The 25,221-nt window shown below is 40.2% G+C and overlaps 3 protein-coding genes across 13 annotated transcripts in view; 1 reads left to right on the forward strand and 2 right to left on the reverse strand.

Moving 5' to 3' along the window:
* The window catches only part of clcn1b (chloride channel, voltage-sensitive 1b), a 28,968-nt gene extending 23,524 nt beyond the window's left edge, over positions 1-5,444 (reverse strand). Inside the window, exon 1 of one of the 2 annotated variants that reach the window (XM_067601196.1) lies at positions 4,267-5,444. In XM_067601196.1, the coding sequence (XP_067457297.1) occupies positions 4,267-4,317 (51 nt within the window). In that variant the 5' untranslated portion in view covers positions 4,318-5,444. The remainder of the gene's footprint in view (positions 1-4,266) is intronic. The other variant, XM_067601198.1, reaches the window with a different exon arrangement.
* A 1,914-nt stretch (positions 5,445-7,358) lies between these two features.
* Positions 7,359-15,224, reverse strand: casp2 (caspase 2, apoptosis-related cysteine peptidase). 10 transcript variants are annotated; one of them, XM_067601224.1, is made up of 13 exons: positions 15,068-15,224; positions 14,331-14,494; positions 13,067-13,237; positions 12,873-12,956; positions 12,481-12,663; positions 12,203-12,272; positions 11,642-11,733; positions 11,242-11,424; positions 10,701-10,829; positions 10,508-10,598; positions 9,293-9,493; positions 8,722-8,831; positions 7,359-7,716 (listed from the first exon to the last, which is right to left on the reverse strand). In XM_067601224.1, exons 2-13 carry the CDS (start codon positions 14,478-14,480, stop codon positions 7,582-7,584), a joined length of 1,599 nt encoding a protein of 532 aa, XP_067457325.1. In that variant the 5' UTR covers positions 14,481-14,494; positions 15,068-15,224; the 3' UTR covers positions 7,359-7,581. The 10 variants fall into 10 exon arrangements, with proteins under 10 accessions (XP_067457325.1, XP_067457326.1, XP_067457328.1 ...); XM_067601225.1 differs by having other exon boundaries at positions 12,882-12,956; positions 14,331-14,497; positions 15,068-15,223; XM_067601227.1 differs by having other exon boundaries at positions 12,502-12,663; positions 14,331-14,497; positions 15,068-15,223.
* Positions 14,504-24,400, forward strand: rap1gapl (RAP1 GTPase activating protein-like). Its single transcript, XM_067601221.1, has 20 exons — positions 14,504-14,676; positions 16,738-17,132; positions 17,311-17,343; positions 17,479-17,569; positions 17,775-17,810; positions 17,902-17,949; positions 18,131-18,331; positions 18,454-18,551; positions 18,739-18,817; positions 19,637-19,690; positions 19,784-19,867; positions 19,976-20,076; positions 20,172-20,301; positions 20,451-20,612; positions 21,173-21,244; positions 23,205-23,291; positions 23,415-23,570; positions 23,675-23,758; positions 23,852-23,871; positions 23,958-24,400. The coding sequence occupies exons 2-20, from the start codon at positions 17,062-17,064 to the stop codon at positions 24,040-24,042; spliced, it is 1,692 nt and encodes a 563-aa protein (XP_067457322.1). The 5' UTR covers positions 14,504-14,676; positions 16,738-17,061; the 3' UTR covers positions 24,043-24,400.
* The last annotated feature ends 821 nt before the right edge of the window (positions 24,401-25,221 follow it).

The raw sequence follows: 25,221 nt of genomic DNA on the forward strand, positions 1-25,221 counted from the left end.
TTTTACAACAGTCAATTTTAAACAGTAACTTAGAATAAACATTAAACTAGAAATAAAAGATTTTAAACTTTAAGTATGAAAAACAAGGGTCACAAATACATTAAAAAATACAGCCAATAAAACATGTTTGTGCTGTTATTTCTATTGCATTAATACATTAGTACATGAGTCTGTCTCTAATCTAAACCTTTATTTTCTGCAGTTGTTCTGTAGGACCTTAAATGGGTCACTGGCTGTTCTGTTGTGATCAAGCAGTCCTCACGTGGTTTCTGGGTCCTTGGGGACCAGAGTGTTGCTGGTTTTCTATCAATACGTGGTAGCTACTTGCAATAAACATCAGTTTGGTGGACTCTAGTGTTTTATTGAGCTTTATGTGTAGCAAGAACAGATGTTGTATCCGCAAGCGACATCAGCCCTCAGTGGTTTTGTGGACGGGTGAATAGAGTGCACAATATCAGGTTTTGGCACTATAAGGTTGGGAAAGCAGCTTTTAAATTGGATGTCTGGTTGTGTCTTCTGTACCTCCAGCCTCCCTCTGTGACACAAACAGAAAAGCAGATAGATGGAAGCAGCTTCCTTTTCACCAGTAAAACCAGTTTAAAAATTTACTCATAGCCTACTTCAGTATGTGACCTTTTTGCTGCCTTTTATGTGGATGATTTATGTCTTTTATCCATTTCTTTAAGCCTGTTTCAATATTGTTTTTACTCTTACATTTTTCTTTTGACTTCATCATTATTTATTTTGTAAACCACACGGTCATGATAATGATTTTTCTTGCTCAACCCTGCTATTGCAATCCAAATGTTACGCCACTTATATGTTACACCATCAAATTAAAATGATTAGAGAACTTTTGCACTGCTACTGTATAATGCATTTAAAAATTTATCAACCAGAATTTGTGCCAGAAAATCACATCTAGTGGTCTGTTTTGAGCAGCTGCCACTAATTATTGCATTCTGGACCCCGTTTCTGAAAAACATCTTAAGGCTTTGTTCCAGTCTAGGTTAAGGCGTGTTTGAGAAATGAGGCTGTGGTTTATATTCAGTGTAGTATTTTGTTTGTTTTCCCAACTGTGCGGCTCTATAAAGACACCATTACACACACACACACGCTGGAAATCAGATTCTCGTCTCGCACTTTCTTTTCCAAGCCGTCTCACCCACGACTGAACTCGTGTGTGCAGCCTTTCACCTTTCACTCTTCCCCCTAAAACTTTTCCCCCTCAACACCCCTTGTTCCCATCCATCCAACCCCCCACCCCTGAGGTGAAACCTTACTCGTGGATAAATTTAGCAGCAGTGTGACCCAATGTTCACTGACACACTTCTCCGCACCTCTCCCTCTCTCACGCTGTTTGTCTCTCTTTCGGGTCCATCTCTCCCAGGAGGCCTGTTGCACAGACAGATGGAGCGCTTTAACCTTTACACAAAAACAATGACGAGTTATCTACACTCTCTCGTACGTTAACATCTTGTAGCGACTGATGCCACGACTAGTTGTTTAATTGTTACAATTAAGAGCCACCTTTGTAAATGAAAAGACACATCAAGTGACTGCGATATCGGATGAAATTTAATGGCTTAATCGTCTACATCCCAGTCATTCCAGTCTGCGAGACATTTGGCAGGTGAACATTATCCCTTTTAGTAGCCTGTAACATTTGAGACTTCTGAGATCGATTTCACTGCTGTTGACATTCTTGCAGATCGAGACTCGTCTCCTCACACAACCTCATTTTTTAACCGCATCGCTGAAATAAATTGTAACAAGCAGTTGTATAAAAAGCAAACACAAACACTCGGTATGTGTGAGCGCGGGTGTTCTCGCCACCCTGCCGGAGCGCGTCTATCAGCATGACACGAGTCTACAGAGGGCACTTCCTCTCTGTTAAGGGCAAAGGTCAAGCACAGCTGTGTGACTTGGAGGCAATTAACACAACTTTACAGACCCAGTAAGCATTATTTTGGTGATTTGCAGGTCAAAAGACGTCTAGACGTTCAAATCTAAAACTGGGATAAATTTGTTTGAAAATGTTATTTTTAACTGTCTAGGTTGTTTTTTTTTAATTTATCCTCCCTTGTTCTATTTCTTTTTTATTCTATTCTAATTTGTCTTATTTACACAACTTCTATATGTGTAGCATGGAGAGGGCTACAGCTGCATTTTATTATGTATTCTTGTATTGTATCATGACTATAAATTAGGGCTGCAACTAAAGATTATTTTCAATAAAGAGGAATCAATATGATAATTATTTTCCTAGAAATGATCAATAAAATGTCAGAAAATAGTCACCACAATTTCCCAAAACCTAAACAGTTATATTCAAATTATTTAGAAAAAAAAAACACTAATAAACCAGCTAATATTCAATTAGACGTTGTCTTATGTGGCTTTAAAAAAAGACGTAAATGGTCAATTAATTATCAAAATTGTAGCACAAGAATTTTCTATTGATTAATTGACAGATCGTTTCAGTGCTACAATAAAGCTGAACCTTGTTTTAACCTCATTTAAAGGAACATTTCATTGTGAAGCAGGTCCTACCTTTGTGTTGCCATATAGTGAATTGATTTAAATATAGATTATTATTTAATGCTGTTAAAACAACCCCCACAAAAATGCAATTAATCTAACAGAAGTTTAACCTGGATGTATTTTACCCTGCAAATCATAAAGTCAACTCTTACTAGGAACACTAAAAAACACAGACGTCCGTCGTTAAATCACTGCACCTGTGTGTATCTGTGAAGATTTAGCCGTTTAAGCCTTCATCCTGAAAATACACACCGCCAAATCCTGCTCCTGATCAATAAATAAATTATATTACGCTGATCTATTAACAGCTCTACACATAAACTCCTCAAATCCTTCAAGGCTCTAATTTCCTCTCGCACACACATCACGGCTTTCACACCTGAGAGCTCTGTGACTTCGCAGAGACACATTAAGCCTGTAAATAGTGTGATTAATTGGGATTTCTTATTTAGATCTGACCTGTGCCCCTCTCCCCAAGAGGCTCCACGAGGGGCCGGGGGGGGATTAGTGATTTACTTTGGGCATTGGTCCATCTTCTCAGAAGAGAAGAAGAGAAGGAGAGAGAAAAGGAGCGGTACTGACACACTGTCACTCCTCCTCCTCACTTTGTCAGTTGCTCAGGCCGCTCTAACACACGCATACACACCACAGCCGCTCTAACCGTTGCTCATGTATCTGTCATCCTCTCACCTTATAATTCACACTCAACTCTGAAGAAAATGACCTTCAAGTTCTGGTACAAAAACACAAAGCTTCACATCAACTGCTGAAAAAATAAGAAAACGAACCAATCCGCTGTGAGTCATTTACAGAACGGGTGTTATTGTCAGTGGTAGTGAAATGCCACCAGACATCCCAAGATGCTCCTGGGAGACATGACCATCATTCTGGATGAGCATTTAAGCAGATGAACTGAAGGATATAGTGACATGACTTCATCTCAACACGCACATCTAACCTGTCTGCTCAGGTTTCCTGTATACAGGTATTTATATCCACCAACACATGAAAACAGTAATGACTTTACAAGGCTGCAGCTTGAGGACCTGTACAGATAGAAAGAGTCACAAAGAAGACTTTTACTTAAGGACATGATCTGGGCAATGCAAAAGAAAGGAGGGGAAAAAGGCAAAAATGGGTCAAATGCAAGAGATTGGTGTTTGGAACAAAAATGAATAAATAATGAAATCCCTGTTTATCTCAAGGACTTTCCATTTAACACCTTCACTCAGCAGTTTCATAATGTGGGTGGTGTGAAACCAGCAGAGACTGTTAATGTGTTTGAGGGCTGTACAAAAAAAAAAAAAAAAACTTAACAAGTTGCAGATATTTGTTCAAGAAGAGAGCAAATGAGGAAGGAGGAAGATTTGAAAAGTATTGATTGAACAGAGGAAGGAAGAGGAAGTTAGGAAGATTTTATGCAACATAGTAAAGAAGCATGAAAGACGAAGAGAGCGCTGCTGGTGGAGGACAGGAAAGGATGTGACAGAAAAAAAAAAGTAGGTAGTAGATTAGTAGGTAGTGGTGGAAGACAGAAAAAATGTAGGAGTGAGAGAAACAGTGAAAGTGAGTGCAGAAGAGTAAAGAATGGTTGGAAACTAATCTAATAGGTGGGTAGATGTAGAGACGATGGAGAAGCAGGTGGAGGGGCATGAAACAAGGGGAAAGGACGTATTATGAGACAGACAGGAAAGCAGGTAAAGGAAGATCAGAAGAACCTACCAGGGTCTGTTGGTATCTCAGAGCCTTCCTTTGCGACGCATCTGCAGCCATTGACACGTTGTCACTGATCCAAAAATAACCTTGCTGGACACCCCAGCATTTCCAATGGCATGGGCAAAACCATACACGCACACACACACACACTCACACACACTCTCTCTCTCTTATGCACACTTTTCACAATTTAAGTCAATTCACTCTCCAAAACACTCATTATGAAACACACTCGTCACACCAGGAACGTCAGAAAACGCAGATGTTGCCTGTCCGAGACGCGCTCTTCTCCAGATGATCCAGAGGCTGCGAGCCATCCAGCTCCACTGCAGCACTGACAGACGCACGGACAGAAATCAGACAGGCGGACAAAGCAGAGCAAAGCCATCTGATGAGGCAGTGAAGGACGCAGCGCTTTCCTTTATTAGAACTGCAGACACCTAATAACACACACACACACACTCACACAAACACACAACTTGTTGCCCTTAGCAGCACCCTCCCTGCCAGCCGGTCATTAGGTGTGTGTATGTTTGGATGGACTGTTCTTGTTTGGACAGGGGAGTGTGTGTGTGTGTGTATGTGGGGGGGTGGGGGGTGGGGAGGGGGTGGTGGATGTGGTTTGGAAGGGCACCCCCCATAGGGCTGCCCCTGCAACGTGAGCAGGAAGGTGCACACAACAACCCTCTGACAGCTCACAGCAGCCAATGATGCAAGGCAATCCCCATAACACTCACATGCTATCGCAGCCCTCTCTTAGCACCCTGAATGCACCCGCACGCAGAAAAACACACACCCCAAAAATGCAACATGGTAATAGCCCCCCACTGTATAAGCCCAGGAAAGCGATCTCCATATTGCTTAACCTCTGCAGGAGGTTCAGATGTCCAGAAGAGCTAATACAGGAAGCAGCACATCATTCGCTAAAAGCTGAAAAGCTCAGGGGCCTACAGGGTGGACCACTACTGCTCTGCAACCCCAGAGAGACCACATCCCCGTCAGACAAGTTAATCTAAAAACGTCTCTTACTTCTCTATGGATCTTTTGCTCTGGTTCCTCCTTTCAGGCTGCCATTATGACAACCACAAAGACACACAGACACACACAGATCCCTCCTAACCCTACCCTAGTTTGTAGTCCACACGCCAGCGCATAACAGCCTAATCTCACAGCTACACCGGAGGCCAGAGAGAAATGTGTTACTCTGACCGCCGGCATGTGTGTGTGTGTGTGTGTGTGTGTGTCAAGGGAGAATGACTGTGGACAGCTGGCTGGGCCTCTATCTGATACACTAAGAACATTATCACTGAGCGGCGGGCAGTGAGAGATACATACATCCCAGTCACAGCATGAAGAGACCTGAGCGCAGCGAAATAGTTGGGAGCCAGTTATACTATACCTGAGAACGGAGAGGACAGGCTGTACGCGGGGAAACAACACACACAAACACAGCAACAAGCAGGATCAAATAAAGTGGAGCATGCACAGGAGCTGCCATAGTGTACATTCGTGCAGGGAGAAGGATCCAGCTTTAACTAAAACATATGCACAAAGACACAGCGTCACAAGAAAATGCAGATACATGGCCTGTTTATTGTATAGAACATTTGGCAGTCATTGGCAGAGTTGACAGAAATAAAACCTCTCCCGGCCCCCCACCCCCCCAACGATGCACCTCACCAGAGCTTGGCAGCAAATATCAACCTTCAGAATTTGTGCAGTAGAGTTACCCTGTTGTTGTTTTTTACATTTCCTAATCATAAAAACCAAAACATAACAGGAGTGAGCACAGTGTAAACTCTACCTCACTTTACACACAGCTTAAAAGCCTCTTTGTTTCCAGATGGTTAACAATCAATACTGTTTCGACCATATACTCTGTTTTCTTCACTACAACACTGTAACATTGTAACTAAACACATGTTGCCTTGTCAGGGCTTTTCTGGGAAACATCAATGCTCATACAGCCATTTAAAGGGGGTGGGGGGGGGGGAAGCACCACTATGGTCATAAATTTATCTGTTAGATGACTCTCACATGGCACATGCTGCTGTAGAAAAACTGCATATTGCTTATACTTACAGGAAGACGAGAGAAATACATGTTTTATCCTTACTGTATCAGATACAATAAAATATCACAAAAATACAGTAGAGGGGGGGGGGGACTAACTAAATGTGTAGCGCCCACATGAGGAGAAACACGATTAGGTGTTAAGAGTTAGCGTGAAGGTCAAAGTTCATACTGTAGGTGTATGACCCCTGAAGTAGCACCAACATTCTCCCGCCAGCCCACCAACGCTGACGGGGCTGCTACAGTAACATAACTGATTTGAGGTGAGAGCAGGGCGTCAGTGAAATTTACAGATTAAAAAAAAAAAAAAAAAGACGACTGAATTTTCCTGATTGAACGCCCACAAGCAAAAGAGAGAGAGAAAAAAAAATCTGACTGAAACACTTGTATATTGTGTTTTGAAGCTGCCCTTTAGGTTTTCCTCTTTACAAAACCATGTGAGGAAAAAAAAAAATCTAATGAGTACAGCTCAAAACCTGCAGCAAAGACTTAACGGATTAATCATTGCTGTAGCAGATTATAATTACAATAAAAATCTGTCTTTCATCATGACAGTAACAATCGTTTAAAATGAATAATATTGGTGAAAGAAAGGTGGTGAAATGTGTTTGTTTTCTCTGCATTAAACTCATCATTCAATGCTGCCCCCTGCTTGTCACTATAGTAAAAACAACAATTGGTCACTTCCAATAAACATTATGTACAAATAGAAGAAAATGGGCTTAAAAATCCTTATAAAAACAAGTACATACAAAATAAAGCCACAAAAATAAATCTGTGTACAAAATACATTTTAAAAAGAGACACCTGTGAAACCTTAAAGTAGCTGTGCAGTAAGAAAACAAACGGCAAAAAAATAAGATTCTGTCTTTGACTAAAAGGGATTAACATCTAAACCCTATAACTGGCATAGACACAGACACACACTGATACACTAGTAAGTTGTACACTAATACGTTGCCCATTTCCGAGTACATGTAGATTAACATAAGCTTGTTCCTTTTTTTTTTTTTTTGCTCTCCAAGATTTCTGTGAGTGTGTGTGCGGGTTCGGGAGGCAGTATTTACACAGAAAATATGAATGAATAAATCCTCTGTTTGGATGAGAGTGTGTGAAGTTGTAACAGGGGAATGTGTGAGTGTATAGCAGGAGTAGGCTTGGAATGAATGAGTCTGTGCCCTTAGTCTTCGATGCGAGGAATGGATCTGTGTATGTTACTCTGAGTGTGTATATGTGCATATTTGCATATCAATACTGGGGCTGGTACTTGGGGAACAGGAAGAGGTCTTTGCACAACGAGCTGGTGAACTCTGACATCTCTTTGCAGCGATGGTGGGCAGTGCCAGGGGCGTAACCCTCCCGCTCCTTGATCCGACCGTTGACCTAAAGAGAGACAGGAGAAAAGGAAGGGAGAAGTTATAGTAACATCTAAATATCTTGCACTGTGCATTAAGGCTGGGCAATTAATCCAAGTGACCAAAACCGATATTATGACTCTCTAACTAACCTAATTTTACTCATTTTGATAGGTTTGATAAATTCATTCCTTCATGCAGGCTGTCCACCTGCAGTTCAGTCATTTAATTAGCAATATATGTCAAGTGAAGACAAAACAACCCAAGTGTTGGAGACATGCAGAAAAAAGGGTCATACGGGCAACACGATACAGGACAAAATGAAGCTAAATGAAAGTAAAGTTGGAGAACAGCGGAGAATCGCTGCTTATTTGGGGGCGTGAGAGACAGAGACATGATGAGGCGGCGCTCAAGACAGGCGGGCAGGTATGCTGGAGGTTAGCAGTGAACTGTAAATGTTACAGATCGTTCAGTATGAGCTACACTTTGTCAGAAAAAACAACCGAGTGAGGTTCGCTAGTCTTTTTATACCAGTAGCTGAATATATTGATGAGTTAACCCCCGAGGTTAGCTACAACTTCTCCCTGGATCTGAAAAACTTTCTCCACCTGTGCTTCCTGACTAAAGACAAGAGGTTGAAGCAGGTTGTTTCAGACACAGCAGTGTGTTACACAAGTGTTCGTTAAAATACTGTCACTCTAAAAGATCTGGCTAATAAGAAAATGACAAAAATTAGATAACAGACATCATAAAAGTGTTATTCAAATCTATCTATATTACTTATTTTGACATTCGCAAGATATGTTAAACAGCCATATTTACTTTGATTTACCCAAAAGTGCTCTGGATATGGTAAATAAATAGTCATAAATAGTCTTAATGCAGGGTTTTCTGTTTATTTTTCAGTACAAATAACTATTCAGACCTTAACTGTGAGGACGGAGAATCTTGACAGTTAATATGGATTTTAGGTGATATTGCCCAGCCTTACTTCTGCATGCAGTATATAAAATTAAAAGACACATATGTTCACCTGCACAAGGATGTCTGCAAGGTGTGTGTCTCTGGCATGGAGGCGGAGTGCTGTGTTGAGTTCCTGGATAAACCAGGATCCTCTCTTGGTGTTCCGCATGGCTGCTGTGCCTTGAGAAGGAAGAGATCAAACAATAAAAGCTTAATAAATTGTGATGAGACGCAGAGACACAGAGCTAAGGTGGTGTCTGGTATTTTACATACAGTAAGTGGAAACAGAGACAGATAATTATGTTAACATCTAAACCTGGGATTTTTTAAAATAAGTTATAATTCACAACAGAAACATTCAATTTATGAAATGTGTCTGCATTGGTATGGAGAAAACAACTTAATTCAGACTGAAAAGAGTCAACACAGAGGTCAGAGGAAACTTAATCAATCAATACCATTTCTCCACGACACTTCTATTTCTTAAACCCTGCAAAGTCATCCATACTGCTTTTGCTGCACTTAGTTCTTATGCAAGTTGCATGCATGTGTTTACTAAACTTTGACATTTCAGTTAATTAATACCGTTGCATAGTTCATAAATAAATCCACATGAGAATAACAAAAAGGGACAAACTTACAAATTCTCTGACCTTTGAGAGATGCAAAGCCGCAGATCATGTCGGAGCGCTGGGGCAGTTTTATCCTGGGTCTCCCCATGTCCCCCCTCTGTCTGGAATCTGCATCCCCCTGTCCTTCCCTCCCAGCATCCCGCTGTTCACAGCTTGGAGAGCAGGTCCTTGCCGGTCCATCTATCTGCTCCACTCCACAGTCCATCTCCTCTGGAAGACAACAAGGCTTCAATTTAATGTCGTGCATCCAACGGTCTTTAAAGTATCTGGTTCAAAAACATATAACTTGCTGTTTAGTGATCGATATCAAGCTCAAGGACCTAAAGTGATTATCTGCCACCGTGTGATAAATCAAAAACTCAAGAGTTAATTCTGTAATTACCACTTTAAAAGGGTTATCTGTTCAGCTGGGCTATTATCATCTCTGAAAGGGCAGCTAACATTATTCCCTTAATTTAGCAGGTAATCCAGAAACAAAATATTGCCTTAAAAACTTGTGCATGGCAAAATAAAAATCAAAAGGTCTCAAAAAGTCAAACCCTGACTTTCATAACCAATAGAGCCTTGAATACTGGAATGAAATGATGATTGGTTTTGACTGAAGCTACTTGCAGAGGCAGTGGCCGATCACATCTAATGACTTTTCAGCAGCACACCTGTGGTAGTCTCTGTGGTGGAGCGAGGGAGCGTGTGACAGTAATTAGGATTGCTCCTGAGGGGTCTGAGGATTTGTCAGGGGCGTCATCAGCCATGTTGTCAGACTATAACCTCTACCACAGAGACAGACTAATCAGCTCTGAGCCTGGTTAAGTGAAAGATTCATTACATGTTTATGAAATATTATTGTGTTTCTTTTAGTTCAAACCTAGTGCAGGATATTGGAAATGTGTCATGTTGTGATACCGTCCACAACATTTGGAAATATGTGACTGATGGATAGCTGTGAAACTGCCACCTGGGTTACCTGTCCCAGTGGTCAGGAAGGTGACAGCACAAAACATCTGGACATGTAGAGGGACAGGCTGGCATCTGTCTGTTCTCTTGCTCTTAGGTGATTTCAGGATGTTACAGATACCCAAGAGATTTAACAGTGGTGGTCGAACACATGTCATGAGCCTTTCCCTACACTCAGATATTTGTGCAGCCTCAAAAACACACTCAGTGCATCATAATCCCTTATGGTTCTGTTCCAGGATTGCCTCTTAAATCACATAAGAGTTTTACCTCCTCTGCAGGCCTGGATGAAAAACATCTTGGGTTTGTTCTGTAGCAGTGGACAGTGCGCATTGTCAAAGGCCTCAAACACCCAGTCCAGCTGAAATTGACCAAGTGACAAACAGTTGCATGTTAAATGTCTGGAAAAAGGAGTTGCATTTTTACTCTTGAATGAACACAGAAAACCATCAAACAAACACACCTGCAGCAGCTGTCCGTCTGTGCCATATATAGCTCCTTCCACTCCGTGGGAGAGCAGACACACCACACAGCTGTCCACGTTCCGGTGCTCCGGCCGCCGGCAAAAGTTCTCAATGCATGTTCTTATGCCCTATGAAACAATGAAGAATCAGAAGACTAGTTCACATAAAAGTCCAAGGTTCCTAAAAGTTTTCTTTGCAAGTTGTTTTTTTTTAATGCAGAACTTGTAAGTAATAGTAAGAGCCAACGCTGTGTGGGAGAGAGTCTTTGAGCAAAACACTGATAGCACACATGCTTACTTGCTCATAATCAGCTGAATGACTAAAATGTAAAAGTGTGTTTGCTTTGTGATAACACCAACAATTTCCTCCAACAGCACTCTGTGAGCAAATGGGGAAAACAGCTTAACAGACTTGCCAAACAAATCTTACACGTGGGCACCTTTTCTTCAGCAAGTCATCGAGTGCATTGCTGTACGGCATTGGCTTCACTTTTCAAATAAAATCCTCTGTATTCATATTCAGCCTGTGTCTGTGTGTTACCTGAGCAGTGAGGTCTCTGTGGACTGTAACCAGGTAGTCCAGCTCTGTAAAGACCTTCCTCAGGACTTCGTCATCCACCTCACCTCCCTTTCTAGGGTCAAGGTCAGGCGCAGCACAAGGGTCAAATGTCACATTACTGATTATCAAGGCAAAGCCACGTCGAGGTGAATTCATTCTGTAGGACTGGAGTGCAGAAAGTCAGAAAGAAATGACAAGAATGAGTCAAAGATCAACATAACCTGATGATTATTTGATTGAAGACTTGCTTGTATAACTCATCATCATTTATTTTATGCATTTAGTGTGGTATATGTACTCATCTCAACAAGTGGTGTGACACTGATATTAATTTCAGGAGAGGTCACAGTATGTTGCTGCAAACATATTAGGGGTATTTTACCTGCTGGTAGTGAGAGAGGTAGAAGTCTTGAGTGCACGGGAGCACAGGAGTGTTGATGGGACTATCTGCATCCAGACTGAACTCTATGGACTCTGAAGCACACACAAACAAACACACGTCACATCAAGACATTTAACTCTGCTTGTTACAAACTGATGATGCAAAGTTTTCAAATCATTCTGTATCCCGCCTGCAGTTGTGTGACAACAAACTTTGTACTACGAGTCTGTGAATGATTCACTCTTGAGGTGTGGCGCCTGCATGTACAGACAGTAGCCAGCTGCTAGAGACAACACACTCACACACCTCTATCTGTGATAAGATTATATAATAAAACATTTCACACTGACTATAAACTCCTCTGAGCTGCTGCTGGCTATATAATGTTTTGTGTTTAAGTATATTCAATTATCTATCTCTTAAAATGGGACAATAGATAAACCCTTTTCTCCAGACACCACCCCGTGTCTCCAAGGAAACAGAAAAATATTGACAACATCTGACACAGAGAAACCTACTGTATTTCATTGTGAATGCAGGCCACAGTCCAATACAACTCACCATGTGTCCTTGCTCTTTTGGCTGCAATTTCCTCCTGGGTTGAAAGTGGAAGAGAAGAGTCTGCATGCCTCTAAAATTCAAAATAATGCATTAATGTCAATTCATTAGCTACTCAGGATTTTAGTCTTTGCTGTGGCAGCAGCAGATGTTATTTATTGCGGGAAAATGACAACTGCAATCATAACTTAACTATTGGGGAATCTCCTGCCAGCTGTCTGACTACTTCAGCAAGCCATCTGACTGTCTAACATACGAGGGATGTGGTTTGTGATTCTCACATGTGTCCAGCTAACTCTTACTCTCTTCTTCTTCCTCAGTCTCTCTTTGTTCCTGTCTTCCTGTCTGACTGGGGCCGAACCTGTGAGTGATGACTCTGAGCGCAGGCAGCTATCTGAGGCTTGGACTGGGCATGATGAGGTGCTGCTCACCTCACTCTTTTCCTCTCTGTTTACTGAGGATGACTGCAGAAGATCATGTTACTAGAACATCTGTTAGTAGAGTGTAACCTTTTCTTCAAACTGTGAGCATGTGTAACTGAGCTGATTAAACCTCCTTAAAATACACAAACTTGATGACACAAATTTTTCCTGACAATAGCTTTAGTTCTCTTGTGAACATGTGAACAATGAGTATACCAATAGTTATCCAGGTTGAGAGATTTTATACGCACTCTGCTCACCTCTCTCTTCTTTGCTGGTGTCTGCATGACCAGTCGCCCTGCCTGTCCCTCTGGCTCTTCTTCAGGCTGAGTACTCTGTGAGCGAAAAACAGCCCAAGGACTGCACTAAGTTTGGTAATAGTCTGCTCTGTATACTGTAGATTTGTGCTGTGTGTGTGGTGATGTTTGATTAAGTGCACACTCACCTCTAGATGTGTCTCTGTGCCATCTTTCTCTGGTGACTGTGTGAATAGTTCACACAGATGTTGCTGCTCAGTGTCTCTCAGAGCTGAGCAAAAGCTGTTGAAGGCTTTGGGACCTCGCTTTGGTAGAAGTTGTAGCAAACGCCAGCTTCGTTTGTGAGATGTTTGCTCAACCTAGAATAGAGTTGATCAGAAACAAGAAAGATAATTTGATTTCCAATGTTGATTTCAAATACATTCAACCTAATTAGATTTTTTTAATCAAGCATTGTCCATTGTTGACTTTTAGCAGCTCACTGAGAACAAGATTTGTCTAGGCATATGAACACTGAAAGGTTTTCCTCGCTTTAATCATTCCTCCTGTTCATACTGGCTATTAAAAGATCCCCTTAAAATGCACTTTCAATGTAAGTGATGGGGACCAAAATCCGCGGTGTGTCCACACAGTCATTTTGTGCAAAAATGCATTTAAAAGTATATCTGAAGCTTATATGAAGCTTCAGCAGTCTGAGTTAGTCATACCATGTGGATACCTGCCACATTTAGTCTTTAGCATCATATTCCCTCATTGTGTTTCCCTGTTAAGCTGTGGTGGAAGTATAGTAACAAAGAGTGGGACTTTGGCACTAAAAGACTGTAACGTTGAAAGATTACTACTTGATTTGTCTCATTTGGATGACTGAAGCTTCATATTAGCTTCAGATAAACGTTTAAATACATTTTTGCACAGAATGAGGCTTGCGGATTTTGTCCCTCATCGCTTACTTTATAAGTGCATCATGAATGGATCTTCTAATGGTCAGCATGAACAGGAAGAATGAATGTAGCAAGAAAAAACCTTTTTCAATGTTCATTTGGTTTCCTGACTATTGTTTTAAGACAGACATGAAAAATTGTGAGCCTGTCCTTGAACATTTCATCAGCCAGCCACTTGTTGAATGAAGATGGCATTTCAAGTAGTGATCAGTAATATCAGCCAGGGAGAAACACATCTGTTCTCTTCTTGGCCAAAAAATGAAGCAATGTCTATTTGTGACGCCCCATCACAGGTTATGTCCTTTGTGAGGAAATGAAAGCTAAGCAGTTCAACAGATGAGTGATTTATCATGAGTCATGTATCAGTGTTGAAGACAAAGAGAGTGTAGAGTATGCACATCTAAAAAAAAACCTTTCACAGGTGCTGGATCAAAAATCACACTAAAGGCAAAAATCAGAAAAAAATATATTTTTTTCTGATTTTTGCCTTCATGTATCAGTGTTAACATACCATAATGTTCTCTGCCATGCTCTCAGTGAGGATGTTGTCCGCTTGTAGAGACTGAATGAGCAGCTCGTCCACCACCATCTCTCTGCAGAGAGTAGCAGAGTGTCTCCGCAGAGCCTGTCTGTCCCGCTTCAGCATGCCACACTCCAACATTTTACCTCAACAGGCTGCTGGGTACAGGACAGATACAAGAACACATGGACTTCAAGATCACGGCAACGGAGGCTAAACCACAGTGTCAAGGTCACAGGAACAATGTCAACAGCTTCAATGTCTTTCTAAATAACATTATGTGCAGCGAGCCATGTGCAGACTGAAACCACCCAGCATCGTTACACCCTTACTTTTGGTGAGCTTCCTCAATGGGAAATGTCTCTCAATAGTTACACCTACCGGTTGAAACTTCGTTTAGCGTTTTAAACATGCTTAACGCCACAACTAATGTAATGTCAAACGATTTCTCATGCCTTTAAAAACAGAAGCAACAACAATGCTAGCTGAACAATGCAGGTGCAAAGTCTTAACCAGCAATAACCAACTGATAAGGCTGCGAAGCAAATCAAAATCAACAGCTATATGTTATTATAAACATAATACTACGATGCAGGAGACTGTAAAGTTATACTGACAGTTAAACGTCGGTGGCTAATTACCAAAGCTAACTAGCTAGCTAGCGAACTTCGAAATGCCCCCTTTTCCTTGCATTAAAGTAAGCGAAATGCTATTCCTTCCAAACGTACTTGTTACCGTTCAGAATACCAAATCTTCCAGGAAAAATACGGAGAACTGTCGACGTGTTTCACACTATTTTACAGTAATCCACAACATCCCGTCCGCACTCCGAAAACCAACTTCCGCGCTGCAATGAGCAGAGGCGGGGCTACGGAGGTCGTTGTTTTGGATTTTGACCAATGAGAGCGCGAGAAATAAGAGTGGCGTATCGAGGAGCCAATCACCTGGCTCGTTATAGGCGGGTCAGTCGTACTGTAAAACTACTGTGTAAATAGTTGATTCAAGGGAATTTTGAATTTGAATCTGTTTTCTGTAAATAAGCAGCCAATTGATAAGAGGCGCTTTGAAGACGGACACAAACAGTTATCTAATAGTGGGCCTTTTAACAAGAAGAGGATGAACTGTTATTGGGTGAAAAAAGAGGGGGTTTAACATAAAGATTTCCATTCCTCTTCTCGACTTCTCCACTACATTCCAGAGAGAAATATTGTACTTTTATCACACAACATATAATTACTTTGCAGAAAATTATATGACATTACCTAAAAAAATTTCAGATCGTTTTATAATTTATGATGCACTGTAGACATAACTATCCAACTATATATAAAGTAGTTAAAAATATCTCCACCTCAACCAGCTACAACGTGTAAACATTACTGCATCAGTAATAATGATCCAATAACATAATAAATAATAGTTTAACAATGACAAGAGACATTCTGCTCGCTGTTCATTCTTTAAAAAAACATCTTCAGTGTACATCTACAGTGTACATCGTTTTCTCTGACGTTTTTCTGCAAAAAAAACAAAACAAAACAATGATTTCTGTTGGAAAAAATGTAATTTATTTGTGTAAAATCTTCAGTATCTCCAGAAGCAATTAAAATGTTGAATTAACAATACAAATAGTCTCCAACCATATAAATAGGGACACAATTATAGGAAACTGAAACAAAAAGAAAAGCAAACTTGGGCAGGGTAGGAGATGAGGTACATCAGAGAAAGTTAAAAAAAAAAAAAAAAGTCTAAAAAGGGAAATTTCAGTATAAATATCATACAGATGTAGGAGGATTGCAAACAAAATCAATGTCAGCTTAATGTGTGGACTAATATTTGATCAAAAGTGTGTTTGGCAACAGCTTGCGAGCTATAAAACTACCCAACCCTGAAATATAACTATTGCTTCAGATCTATTGTTCATCATAATCAAAGATATATTAAACAGTCACACAGAAAGTGCTCGCCTTTGTCCCTGCATTGCAGCCATAAACAATCTACTCTTAATCAACTTGATAGACACCTGGTACTCTCCTAAACTTTTGTAAATTTCACTTTTAGCAGTTTGATCAATAAAGGCCCTGAATACATCTTCCACCAACTATATAATAAAGATACACATTTAATAGAAATATCAAAATTTGCATCACGTGAGACACCATTTGAATGTCACCTCCTCTCTTTCTCTGTTCATCTCTTTCTTTCAATCTCTCCCTTTCTCTCTTTCTTTCTTCTCTCTCTCTCTACACCTATCCTCTGGCCTACTCCTTCCTCCCCTGCTGTCTATCTCCTCACCCTAACTGTGTGTGCTGTCAATAATTGATGATCCTTACTGACTCAAAGGGTAACTGGTCTGGGAGAAAATGTCTCACCCACCATTTCTTTATTTATTTACTAGTCTATCTTCAAGCTCCGCCAGTCTGAGAAACCAGCACCAAAGTGTTTGTCCGAGCACCGAGGGTCGATGGCATGGAGCAGCCTGACCGTGTCCGTTTTATAGGTCATGGTAGTTGCTACACCTGTGACCATGAGTGGGTTAATGCTGCCTGTTTGGCTGACAGCAGGACAGAGGGAGGAAAGGGAAGCTTAAATGAGCGAGAGGCAGGGGGCAGAGAGGAGGAGGAGTGACAGAATGACAGAGTGAATTAATTCAACCTTAGCCAGCCCTGATTGACTCGGTGGAGAACTGGCATGTACAAACATTCACAGTGACACTGAAACCATGGAGAGAGAGAAGAGGAATGACACGTCCTTCTCCAGAAAGAGAAGTTTCACTTTTGGGGCATATGGAAGGTGAGTAAAGACAGAATTTGTGTCAGACTGAGACCTAAAAGCTATGATTCTTTAATAAAATTCATTTTGGTGAGCTAGATATACTGAATAAATAACATCACTTTTAGATATAAGTAATCCTGTCTGTGTGCCCTGATCTGTTTTCTTCTCTAAGTAGTTCTCACTTCCTTGTTTACAGTGTGGACAGATTCACATGTGGGGATGAGACAAGGTTAGACTTTATTTTACATCATATTGCAGCTGTTTTGAGATTACTTTAGATATTTAAATATTCTAAATTGTAAGATCTGAACTAGGGGGGATGATATTGTGCTGTCTTCTTGTGTAAATCAACTTGTTGCTGCAGACCTGAATCTGTAGAGGACCACATACTGAACATCCTGGACTCTCCTGCCACTGAGAACAAGCCTTTCCTCTCTGCCAGCAGCAACCAGAGGGTGATATCATTATCTGTTCACTTTTCCCACGCACGTTAATTACATATATCTAATGTCTTTCCATTGCCGTGTGTGTCTGAGAGGTCAGTTTCCATTCCTGATTGAAGCGCTTGTCATGTTCCTCTTCCTCCCCATGTTTCTCCTTCCCTTTCTCTCCGTCTGTGTTTCTGTCTGACATCTGTTGTGGTCTGTTGTATCATATCAGGAGACGGAGCTGTTTGAAATCATTGAAAAGCTGCAGGTGAGTTACAGTGCAATTGATCTGCAGTGTGTGTATCCAGTGATGTGTGAGCAGAAGTTTATTTATCATCGATGCTCCTCTTGTCCATCAGGGCAGCAGGATCGATGAGCAGCGGTGTGAATTCCCTCTACCTCTGAAGGTTAGTCTGATATTAAAAAAACCCTCTATATACAGGTATGATCCTATGTGTGTTGACACTGACCTTTCTGTGAACGCCATAATATTTGTTTCCCCAAACAATAAAAGCTCATTCCCAACACACTGGACCAGACAGACCCTCATCACCATCATCAGGTGCTGCTCCTTTGTGTCTATTTTAGTCTCAGCTTTTAACGATAGGTGGAGAACTGCCGCTCATCCTCCACTCAAAGTCTGGGGGCTACTGGATAGACCCTCCTCTGGAGAGGCTTGTAGATGTGAGTCTCACCTCTTCTTCCCCTCATGGCCTCGATCCAGAGAGCTACGACATCATGGAGAGAGATGGTGATGCCAAAATCTACCACAAGTTCTTCCACTCAAGAGTTAGTAGGCTTTATCTCACTTCTATTCAGAGAAGAAATAACAATTGTGAAATCTGAAGGAATATATTATCTTACCTGTACTGTTTTTTTTTTTTTGTTTTATCCTCTTTTTCTCCTCCCAGTACCATCACTCTTTCACAGCGGTGGATCTGTCTTTGGGGCCGCTGGTTCTCTCTGTGTGTTTGGAGGAAGAGGAGAATAAACTACGGGTGATACTAAGGTTGTGATCTTTAGTCAGTGTTAGCCAACTATGATCGCTTTTTGTATGTCCTCAAACTACAATACAGCAAAAATCATTCAGCAGAGCAGCTTGTATTTAGTCTTTGATCATTTCTGTACATAATAACTTTCAATTTGCAATATTAAATCACAGATATTACACAGATATCATGTTTCTTGTCTCACAGAATGAAGGAGTGCTCTCTGCATGGAGTTTTCTCTTTGTCTCTTTTCTCCAACATCCCATCTGCAGTTGAATTAGCAAAGGTATTGAACCATTTATTCTCCGAATACTGGATGGCAGTGGTGGAAAGTAATTGTATTTGTGTATAATTCCCCTTTAAGAGTGTTACATTTTTAAGAATATATTACATTATTATGTTTTATTCATGAATTAACATATAAGCAGTGTTTTAAAGGACAGGTACACAGTTTTTCAAGGTCAGGTGCCCATATGAACACTGAAACAGGTTTTGCATGCTGTAATCATTCCCCCTGTTCATACTGGCTGTTAAAAGATCCCTTTCTAATGCACTTTCAGTGTAAGTGATGGGGGACGAAATCCACAGTTTTTGTGAAAAAACATATTTAAAAGTTTATCTAAAGCTAATATGAGGTTTCAACTGTCCACGTTCATTGAATCAAGAGGGTATCTTTCAAAGTAACAAGGTTTGTAACAAAAAGAGGGAATTTGGTGCAAAAAAGACAGTAACTTCCAAAGATACCCTCCTGATTTGACTAAGTTGGAGGGCTGAAGCTTCATATTAGCTTCAGATAAACTTTTAAATATATTTTTGCACAGAAGGAGGCTTGTGGATTTTGTCCTCCATCACTTACATTGTAAGCGCATCATGAAGGGATCTTCTAATCGTCGGTGTGAACAGGAGGAATGATTATGGAGAGAAAAACCTGTTTCGGTGTTCATTTGGGCTCCTGACTGTTGTTTTAAGTTTTATAAAGTGACCATATGTTCTGTAAGTAAAATCTTAATCTTAAGACGTAGCTACTAACTATTACCCTTGAAATGTGGTGAAATAGAAGTATAAAACAACTTCAACAATCTACAAAATATCATATTCTTTCTAGATGCTCTGTGACAGAGTGACTGTTTCAAAGTTTGAAGTGGTCAGCTACCTCAAGGTAATGCTCAAATTACCAGTAACTAAACACAAATACATCTTATTTTATAAAAATCCTTTCTAACCCTCTCCCTCACTCTCGCTCATGTCTCAGGCTCCAGAACTAATAACTGCTTTTGATGAGCACAGAGTGTCTCCTAATTTCAAGTTTGGTATATTGTACCAAAAAGATGGGCAGGTAAGATCTGGGGCTTTATTTCATAACATCTTTTATTTATAAAAAATGACTGAAATATGGCACCATATCATAACCGCTCCCTCTCAGACACCATCCATCTTTCTCTAGTTCACTGAGGAGGACATTCTCAGTAACAATGAGGAAAGCGAAGAGTTTAAAGAGTTCCTGTCTATTTTGGGAGAGACAATTCAGCTGCAAGGCTTTACTGGGTAAATTACGCTTTGCTGACGTTATTTATCTGTAGAAATGACACATATAATGTATAAAATCACATGATTTCTCATCCTCGCTCCCTTTTCCTCAGGTTCAGAGGAGGTCTGGATGTGTGTCATGGCCAGACAGGAAGTGAAGCAGTCTTCACTTCCTTTCACGACAGAGAAATCATGTTCCATGTCGCAACTAAACTGCCTTTCACAGAGGGTGACCCACAGCAGGTCAGTTACTGTCCGACTCTAAATCTGTCTTGTGGTGATGATTCACCAGACAGTTTTTCTGATGACATTTTTGGGACTTGTTGGTTTCTTGGAAAAGTTCACAAAGAGACACTCATTATTTTTGCCCTTCTCCTCATCATCCTACGCAGTTACAACGAAAAAGACACATTGGTAACGACATCGTAGCTTTGGTCTACCAGGAGGGCCAAACGCCGTTTCTATCTGATGTTATCAAGTCCCACTTCCTGCACTGTTTCCTGGTGGTCCGGAGGATTCAGAGGGAGGAGGACACAGGTGAAGCTGCGTACCAGGTTTGTGAAAACCAGTCCTGGTCCGAGTGCCCTGGTAGCCGAATGGTTACTGCATATGCTGCAGAGACAGTGATGGAAAGTAGCAAAGTACATTTAATCAAGTGCTAAAGATAATTGTACTCCAATTGAATATTTCCATTTTATGCTACTTTGTGCAAATATTGTACTTTTTAATCCACTACAGATGATCCAGATTCAGATTATTTTATACACAAAACCTATGATCACTTAATAAATTCATTATAAAATAGGATTAAAATAACAGTATAAGCTGTTAAAATTAGTTCTACCTTTGACAACATTAAAATGCTGCTTACATTAACACATCAATGAATCGGTTTAAATATTGCAATAATATATATGATAAATATAACAGTCTAAATGGAGACATTTTGCATAATGAGTACTTTTGATGCTTTAAGGACATTTTGCTGCAAGACTTATACTTGTGATCGAGTATTTTTTCATTGTGGTTTTGCAACTTTTACTCAAGTAAAAGATCTCAGTATTTCTTCCACTTCTGACATTTGGAGAATGAAAGTAGTTCCTCTTCTTCGTAGGTGTCTGTCACAGCCAGAGAGGATGTTCCTCCCTTTGGTCCGGTCCTCCCTGATCCTCCCATCTTCACAGACGTAAGAAACAATACCGCTGAGTCAGCTGCTTTCATTTATCTGAAAACTTCAACAAGTGTTGAAGTGTCATAGAAACAGCCAATTCTGTATCTTTTCCAGTCTCAGTCCGCTCCCACCATTCCCTTCTTGTCCAGCAGTTGCACCTGCACACCTGTTCATAGTTTCCCTCTTGACCTCTCTGAGTACTGGCTCCCTGTGTCTTCCAGAATTGATTTCAAAGGCCTCTTACTTGTTTATAAAGCTCTCAATGAATCAGGGCCGAGCTACATCACAGACTCCCTGTTACCTTATGTTCCCTCATGAGCCCTTAGATCTTCTACAGCAGGCTTGCTTGATACCCATAAAATCACCCAAAAGAAAATTGGAGATGCAGCTTTCCTCGATTATGCTCCCAAACTATGGAACGCCTTACCTAAAGACGTTAGAGAAGCAGTCTCCGTTGAAAGCTTTACATGACACTTTAAAACATATCTTTTAACGTAGCCTTTCTATAGTATGACTTTTGCACCATATCATATATTAAAACACTTTATTCCATTTTAAGGCATTTTTATTCTTTTTCATGAATGATTATGTCTTTTACTTAAGATTTCTATCTGTGTTTCCTCTCTTTTAATGTAATGCACTATCACTCATTTTTTATTTTGCATGTATTTCTGTTTAATGTTCTCAATCATTTGTTTTTTTATCTTTATAACCCATAAGAACCCGGACCCATTTCTCCTTAAAGGGAAATTATGGGGAATATAAAACAGACCAAATGGACCACAAGGAACACATTTCTGATTTTTTGTTTTGAAATTCTACCTTCAGTGTCAAAGATCTGTAATGTAACATATGTCATAACGATATTTCCCTAACTTGTTTTATATCAATTTGTTCAAGAAATGTGGTCAGAACAGATTAAATGTAATACAGGGCATCTTATTAAAGCATCAGAATTGTTAAATGGGTTGAAACCTACCTTTAGTAACAAAAAACAAGCTTTTTAAAATTAGCTAGTTCTTACACATTTGCTGACCAGGCACAGTGCCATTTTGGAAGTGATGTCATTGGTACACAGATTCACACACTGTCACATGACTGCACCAGGATGTTCAGTAGATGTCACTTAGGGACTTCATGAGTTAAAATCAAGGATAAAGCTGTATAAGGAATTTTCCAGAACATTAAAAGGGTTGGTGACTCCTGTGTCATTATGGGTTCTTATGGGTTAATGTGAAACACTTTGAGCTGCATTTTGTATGAAAGGTGCTATACAAATAAAGTTTATTATTATATTACGTGTACCTGCCCTTTAACCCCCATACTGTCAAATACGCCTTTTAGACATTTTTACATGTCACAGTGGGAATGAGGTGTAAATGATAAACTTAATTATGGCTGAATTTCATTTAGCTGCTTCAGTGTCAGTGTCCTGGTATTGTGCACGTCGTCACACTGTCAGGTCTTACCCTAGAGCCATCGTTAATTTTATTATGACAAGTCAAATCTATGGTAACATAATTTTACTCCAGTTGGTATGTTGTAGCAATAACAATCCTGATTACACTACACACAGTATTACATTTCAGTGTACAGTAAAGAATGAAGCTTTTGTTTAGTAACAAATGAGCTTTTCCTATAATAAGTCAAAATGTCTGTGAAATCCTGTGAAATGGGTTTATTGTCTAATGTGTAGTGGTCCAACTGTTGTCTTATCAACCTCTCTGATTTAGTTTTTGACCCTTGTCTGCCTTTTTTGACTTTTGCTCAGCTGCTGATGCATCTTTTGTACTTATTTTCCTACTCTGACTGCCTGTCTACGAACAAATCTTGCTCTGATCATCAGTAAACCTTGTTTTTCTTCCACCTGATCAGTCTGTGAGCCATGTATTTGAGTCCACATGTTGTTTATCCACGTTATAAATCAGTTATTGAGATGCTTCCAAAGTTTTGGTTCCCTCTGTCTTGTCTTTAGTGCTCCCTACTGAGAGAATTCCTTCTGACCAAGCTCATCAACGCAGAGATTTCCTGCTATAAGGCCGAGCGATTCAGCAGACTGGAGGTAGATGGAAAAACAGCACATCTGGATTGTAACTCTATTTATTTATGCTCACTAGTGAAGATCCAAATGACGAGCTCGGTCTCTCATTTTTGCTCTCTGCCATGTCCCTCCTCTCTTATGAAGCTCCGCACTCGTTCGTCACTCCTGGAGAGCTTGCGGGCTGAACTCTCCACCCGTTCGAAATGCATGATGGAGGATCCATCACTGTCTGCTCTCCCGACTACTGAGGGTGTGCGGGGAGCGTCTGAAGGGAGCGGAGGTTTTATTGAAAACTTTAAGGTGAATGTTGCTATCCCTCAACTTTCAAATTTCAAAAACTCTCCCATTCTTGACTTTAGTTTTTTTCACTCAACTGCTTTTTCTTCTGACACCTCTGTTATTAGAGAGCCATCAGAGTGCGGAGCCACTCTTTTGAGACTCTTGGAGTGCCCAGGAAGATTGGTGGCGTCGCATCACAGAAGCCAAAGGTAAAAACTCACAATGATATGCAGGATTTTTGACTGAAAAACTGCTTATTAAAAAAGGTTTGAGCTAATATTCTTTTTAAACTTCCTTTACAGACAGATAAAGATGGAGAGAGGTAAGACATAAAAAACAGGCAAAAATTTGTCTTTCATATGAGTTGAAATAATAATACAGCAGCTGACTGTTTTATCTGGTTTTCAGCGACAAACCTCCAGGACCTCTGCCCACTGACAGTTTGGGAGCAACTGAACCCAAAGATCAAGCGAGTCCTCAAGAGGAGACATAAAAGCAAAGCAATGTTAATTTGTAGATTTTAGATGTTAATATACATATAGACATCACTAGCCTATATGTTTACTACCTTATTATCCTGGTGGATGACTTATATATGTAAATAGAGAGTAAAAGTAAATAGTATTTCTGCAAAAATAATTATTTTACTGTCATAGCAGGGACATTTTAGATTAATTAAAATATTTTGAATTGTATTTCAGTGAAATGTACAACATATACAACTGACAAGAAAGGCTAAAAGGAAACAATGAGTTAAGTGTTCTGTCATTAAAAATGACAAAGTTTACTCGTGTGTGTATTGTTCTGAAAACAGTTTTAATCATTAAATACCTCAATGGTGGATGTAGGAAGAGACAATGAGGAGGAGTCAGATTTGTGCAACAGCAGCTGAAATTAGCACAGTCTGCAGAAACGAAGGATATAGTTTAACGAAGATGGAAAAATACAATGTACATGGTGTAAAAAGAAGACAAGGAGTAAAGGAAGATGATGATGATGATGATGGGTTAACAAAAGGGCACAGTATAGGCCTGCACAGAGCTCCACAATCATCACATCTTCTCAGTTCTAGTATCAGTGATACCTTCCTCCATATCTGCTGCTTTGAAGGAGAAATGTGAGTTGTTACCTGAAACAAGGACCTTTATTGTCATCTGATCATAGTAACTGAGGTGAGATTTATTTATATACATTTATACTTTTCAGTTCAATGCTACATATGATGACATGCTGTAGTGTGAGACACATTTAAAACATATAAAATGCTCTGCTTTGAATGATAATTTGTGTCTGATGACTCTTTGAATATGTAAATATTTTTCATTTCAAGAGTTTAACTGCTGGAAACAAGATGTCTCCCACTTAACTGTAAAGTATGTTCTCAGTGTTTGTGCTGCAGGCTTCATGTTTCCACATCACACTTATGTAAGCTACATATTGAACCACGACTGGCTCTAAATTAGTTGTACTGTCACAAATCATGTTTGCACGCAAATGCTTTAAACTTAGATCATCAGTGAGCTCAGAGAAACTTTCCACTTTCAGCAGAAGAATGTGAAAACAGCCTTCTAGTGTCAAACTCTGCACATACATCCTTCTGCGCAGTGATGCTCAAACATCCAACTGTAGAAGAAGAAAAACACATTTTTGAGTGGTGTGAGACTTTAAGGCT

The sequence above is a fragment of the Thunnus thynnus genome, chromosome 10 (genome assembly GCF_963924715.1).
Source record: "Thunnus thynnus chromosome 10, fThuThy2.1, whole genome shotgun sequence".
In the NCBI taxonomy this organism is placed as follows: Eukaryota; Metazoa; Chordata; class Actinopteri; order Scombriformes; family Scombridae; genus Thunnus; species Thunnus thynnus.